The following is a 6000-nucleotide window of genomic DNA, read 5'->3' as shown; positions in this document are numbered from 1 at the left end:
GAATACCTAGAAAATCTATTTTTATCTCAGGGCTTGCAAAGATGATCTTGAAAATATAATATAATTTTGTGCATTAACCTTTACTAATAATTAACCTAAAACACACCATTAATAAAAAAGAGACTGCTAAAATAGGGTTTTGGGGTTGTCTCAGTGACCAGTATGTAAACAGTCTCAGCTCTGGGGCAGTAATAAACCTTCTCAGCGACTAATTAACCATTGGCAAGCACCATCTCTAATCATTTTGCTATCTTTGGAAGGGGAGGAGGAAAAAAAAAGACTCTAAAACGTTGTGTATAACCTTTATGTTTACCTTTCATGTTCTGAGAATTCTGTTATCTAGATTCACCTATTTTAGACTCATACATTACTAAAATAGATTCAAAATAAAACTTCTGATAAGAACCTTGGATTGTTTTCTTAGTAGACAAGTATCATTAGAGACAAAGTACTACATGATTACAGTTCCTCAGGTAGATCATTACATGCATATTACATTTGACTCAGAACAAATATCACACACTCCTTCACTCAAGTTGTCCTTAGCCATAATTTTTTAAAGTAAAAACCATTACTTGGTAAGAATCATCTCTGAATAAAATTAAAGAAGTAAAAAAAACCTTTCACTTTTGTAGAAGTTGGGTCAAGTTCTGGAAGATTTAAGTCCAAGAGGAAAGTCAAAGTTTCTGGGAGTCTGGTTACTACATATAAAAATGTACTGAGTGGTGTCAAATGCTATACAGAATAAAGCTTGCAATTTCTCTTTTTCTGCACAAATTTTAAAGGAAGAAGTGTTTCTGATACATGTCTTGATTCTTATGCAATACATTTAATTACAAATTAGCATTTATTACCTCAATATGATGGTGGAAGGGCTCCTTTTTGATCTTACCTTCAACTGCAGCATGTTAGCAGATCCTATTCATTTCCTGCTGGGTGCCTCACAGTCAGCTGAACTTCTACTCTTGAATCCCCAAGGCACTTCTTTAAGCAGGTAGCAAAAGTATGCAGGTATGCTATCCTATAGCTGGAATAAACTAGGTGTACATGGAAATCCCACCTGTGGACTTAATCATTTGCTTGTAGTTTACATATCCTTCTTCTTCATTTGCACTTTGTGGGAAAGCAGATATGAACATCGCTAATTCAATCTGCCTAAGTTTAAGGACATGCACATGCTTTTAAAGGGCACAGATCTCTGGGTATGGCTTTCATAGGGCCATTGCAAAAGGAGCCAGAATTTGCCCCAACATGTGTTTCCATGTACCAGTAGGCATGAGGGCACTGCTGAAACAATATTCGTTGTGATACTAACATTTGATAAAGATGAAAAATGCTTTGATATCTTCTCAGTGATCCATATCATTATTCAGCATGGAATATTCATCTGTTAAAACATTCAGCAGTGAGGTTGCCTGCTGAAAGAAGCAGACTATTGCCATCTCTGCAAGAATGAGATAGCTGCGATTTCTGCTTCACACTTGCTGCTCTCCTTCACTGCACTTGCAGCATCCATTTTGTTTGTAATGTAAGTACCTAATATGCAACTCAGGAAGCATCTTCTGCTTAGTTATTGTAGGTCCCAGGAAAGCTGTCCAACCTAGCCAGGTCTCAATCACTTAAAGCAAGATATTTTCACTGATAGCTTTGATCTCCCTATTCTTTAAAGAGAAAAATTGAAAGTGCTGACATAAAAGATTAAATCACATTAAACTGAACCACAGAAACTTTCAGCCTTACTTCTTACTAGGAAAAGACCAGGAAAACAATATTTTTACTTAAATTAGGTTTAGACTGATCTAGGGGTTGAGCAGTTCTGGCAAGAGTCAAATTTAACTCCCTAATTTAGGAAATTTCAGACTCCAATGATGCAAATTTCACAAGGACAGACAAACTCAAAAAGGTCTCATCTTCTCTGCTGGAAATCACTTTGCACATTTACCACTACCCTGTGGGAAATTCACCAGCTTTGGTCATGCCTGAACCAAACTGGAGAAAGAAGTCCCTTCTTTTCTAGACAGAAACCTATATAGAAGATTAAGATGTAGCAGGATTTGCCTTCCTGTCCCCTTCTATCATCACCCCTCCATCTCCACTGAATTTGCGGTCCTTTGAGTTAAGGTTCTGATCTACAGGTTTTGCTCACCTCATTCTATAATTATATGAAAATGAATTTGGGGCCTGAAACAATCCACACCATGGTTGGCAGAAGCCTTCCTTTTGACTTAGACAGTGGAATGTCCCTTCAAAGTATGAAAATCATCTCCCCTATTTCATCATTAAGCATTTCAGACATTCAGTTGATTTTCTAATTTTGAGCTTAATTCTAGTTTATCCTTTGGAGCAAAAGGGACACTTGCATGCTCAGAGAAACGTGCAGGTGAGATAACACAAAGCTTTCCTAACAAAAATCTCACAGGGGAAGTTATTGTTTAAAATCCTTCTTTGGAAGCTCAATCCGTCTTTGATTCAAAATCCAGGGGTGTTAGAAAGAGAGATATCTGTGTGATTCATGAATTCAAGACTCCTTCATCATTAACAAATGAATGGCCTTTTCTGTCCAGACTGCCAGTTTAGGATTTTTTTTTTTTAAATCAAGAAAAAAAAAAATCTTCAAAAGGCTAGTCTTGAAATGTACATACTTCTAGAATGCAGCAATTCAAAGAATGGGAAAATGTCATCTGAGACAGAACCCAGTACACTGAAACTCAGATTTTGACCTTCTTCAACCATAAAGGATTGGGAGACAGACATTGTTTGCTACTTGCCTGAATTAAATTGGGTCTCCTGAGATGCATATGAAGCAATTTAAAAAAAGAAAAACACTGTTAACTGAATTTACTCAACCATCAGTCTGAAGTAAACCTTATTTACTTTATTCATCTATTACACTAATATAATTTTTCACATTTTAATCAGAAAAAAAAAAAGACATTTAATTATTCTCACACAGCCAAACCCTGGAAAAGCCTCCCCCAGCTAAGCATTCAGCTAGGCCACTGTTTTGTAGTCTCACCACAGTGAGCCTTGTATGCTTTAATGCTTCCCTTGGTCTAAGCGAGTTGCAAGCACTGGTTTATTAATTCAGCTGCCTGGCACATTTCCTAGGCAGGAATAGGCACTCTTGCCACAATTTCATACAAAGGGGACCTTTTGGCTCAGCTGTCTTATGCCTCCAGAACTGGCACTATCTCCTTACCTAAATCCATCCTCAAATTTCCTAGTGGCTCAGAACAAACACTTGCTAAGCATTCCTGAGTTGAGGGTGCTCTGGGTTTGCAGTTCATTTCTTTAAGAAATTGTGATGGTTGAAGACAGACACCAGAGTTTGTGAAAACAAAACAAAGAAAGCCAATATCATATCATAACATCAGCATTTTACAGATCTAGACATAATAATAAAAAAAAACCCTGTATGCACACTTGCCATACTTCCCCCCAATTTTTTTGCGCTTTCTGAGCAAGAACTCCAAGAACATTGTCCTATCAAGTCGTTTAGACTATGACTCAAAGGTGCTCAGCTCTGTCTCTCTTATATTCAGTTTCTTCCACTTCAAGATGCTGAGCAGGACACTTTTATGATAGCTTACTCTGGGTTCTGCTCACATTTCCTGCAACTGCCTTCTCTTTCTTTCTCCCCCTACTCCTTTCACACTCTGCTTTCTAAGACTGATCTTTTTTGTTCTGTTTGGAGACTATGGACACTTCCTACTCCCAGCCTCCTGCAGAAATTAAAGGAAACTAGTTTCACCTAGAACACAACCATCCCATTGTCCCGGGGTATTTTCCCTGGGATGGTGACTGGTGGGGCTTAATGGCTTTTCAGTGCTTTTGATGCTGAGGAGCATGGCAGAGTTCTGACATCATGTAGCACACTGTATATACTGAGCCATTTCAATGATAAGGCAATTTCATAATCTCACTCTGATCCATATACATAATGCAGACTAAGTCTGTAAATGTTCACTTTCTTTTTTCCTCCAGCTTATAGGATTTAATTTCACCTTTTTGGAAATAAGTAACATGAACCTTGACTTTAAAAAGCATGATGGGCCAAAAACACCCTGACAAATAAAGCCTCAAACAACAGCCTTCTGAGTCAGCTTGCAAAGCCAAAAGCACAAATATAACTTTTTAATGTTTCATCTTAATACAGCAGGGCATTACAGAAGCAGTATTGCAAAAAACTGATAATTTCCGATCAAATTCTTTCATTTCAAAGTACACTATTTAATTTTCACAGGAATTATATTGTAACGATACACATCTAAATCACAGATTCTATGATTTCAACTATCAGATAATACAGTGCAATAAAAGTGGTATCAGCTACCTTTTACAGGGTTCCCAAAGGACCTGTTTTGGAAGAGAGCCAGCAGTTTACCCCAAAATGTTCATTTTTTTTCCCACCACAAAACAAGCCGATTTACTTGTTAAATGTTCACTTCTTTCGCATATGTGTAGGCTGAAAGCTGTGGCATGGCTTTGTCTGAAATATCTAACATCATAATATACATTTATTGAAAAGTCTGTTGATCAGTGTGTGAATTATCATCTCATTTTCTTTCAACATGCCCCTTAAATAGAATTTTGGCATTCTCTTAGGAAAAAAAAGAAACAAAAATCTAGGAAAGTGATATAGGTCATTAAAAAGATGCTTGAGCATTCCTCCAGCAGCAACCTGCAGGCATGAGGGAGAACTCATTGTCAAGTATGATTTATGAAACCTTGTTAAATTTACTTAACATAACTCGGAGGCAGACTAGTACACTAATACCCTCTTTAACATAAACCCTTATGGAATATAGTGCATCCTTTATACAATAAAAAAGGTTAATTTAGCTTGTCACAACACAGAATTGAATTAATGTGGAAGTCAAAAGGCTCTCATTTGTGCTATTAAATACAAATATTGGGTGATAGCCTAGCTCTTTCTACCATTCAAAGGGTTTTACTTGCCTTGTCACGTAAAAATTATAGATATTAAGTGTGCATGCAAGAGAAAATTACTGTAGTCAAATGAATATAGATCTACCACAGAAAAATCTACTATACACAGTGACATTTGAGATCAGCCTTTTTTGTTACATAGATCTGCATTCATTAGGCAATTTGTACTATAAAATTCCAGTTCATTAAAGAACATTACTTTTTGGTGGGGTTTTTTTGGTCTGCGTGCGACTATTCTCTTGTTTTACTAAGAACTGGCCTACAGTTCTTAGTAAAGGCCTACTTCCTTCTGGCCTACAGATGCAAACTCACCTCTGCTCCACTCATTTCACCTCTTTTTGCTTCTCACAGACCAGCTGTTAACAGCTGAAAAGATTACATGTAAAATGTATGTATATGTACATAAACATACACACACACACACATATGTAGCTGTTCTGTATTCTTTTCTGAGCCTAGACTGGCAGGTGGTCATGAAGAATGGTGCGAGATTCTTGTGTAGGATGCAAGACTTCTTGCTGTTGTGTAGCAAAATTAATAAATACCTGAAAGACACAAAAAAGTAGGACTTACAAAATAATAGTATTTGAACTGATACTTTGGAGACATAGCTAGAGATTTTCTACAGTTGCTTTTCTGAGCTTTTCTGACACAAAAAATATAATAATTTATGTCGATGGAAACCCTCTAGAGAGATGTTTTGTAAACTCTACCCTCTTCACCTCTCCAGCTGATACAGTGGTTGATGAAATACAAGAACAAAGGTAAAATGAGTTACTAATAGTATACAAAAAGCCTATTTTACTGTTACAGGAGTTACTGGGTAACAATTGTTTTTCTTTGCATTGAAATGACACACAGGAGGAACTTGAGCATGCTGTTTCTGTCAATCACTATTCCACAGACCAAGGTCCAGATATTTAAAGGTGAAAGTATACTTCTGAACCCTGTACAGTGATGATTCAACACCTGTAATTCAGGTGCCTCTGTGCCTCCTTGATATATGTATTTTTTTAAACAGATCTTACTACAGAAAGGCTTATTTGCTTT

The 6000-nt window shown here is 36.9% G+C and overlaps 1 protein-coding gene across 1 annotated transcript in view; it reads right to left on the bottom strand.

Annotated features, from left to right (window-relative positions):
• Window positions 1–5405: 5405 nt before the first annotated feature.
• Window positions 5406–6000, bottom strand: part of ABCA13 (ATP binding cassette subfamily A member 13) — a 201325-nt gene continuing 200730 nt past the window's right edge. The window contains exon 57 of the mRNA XM_026088100.1: window positions 5406–5495. Within this exon, the coding sequence (XP_025943885.1) occupies window positions 5406–5495 (90 nt within the window). The remainder of the gene's footprint in view (window positions 5496–6000) is intronic.

The sequence above is a fragment of the Apteryx rowi genome, unplaced genomic scaffold (genome assembly GCF_003343035.1).
Source record: "Apteryx rowi isolate R43461 unplaced genomic scaffold, aptRow1 scaffold_750, whole genome shotgun sequence".
In the NCBI taxonomy this organism is placed as follows: Eukaryota; Metazoa; Chordata; class Aves; order Apterygiformes; family Apterygidae; genus Apteryx; species Apteryx rowi.
Note: the sequence above shows the minus strand (reverse complement) of the source record. Positions and strands in the feature narration are given on the sequence as shown.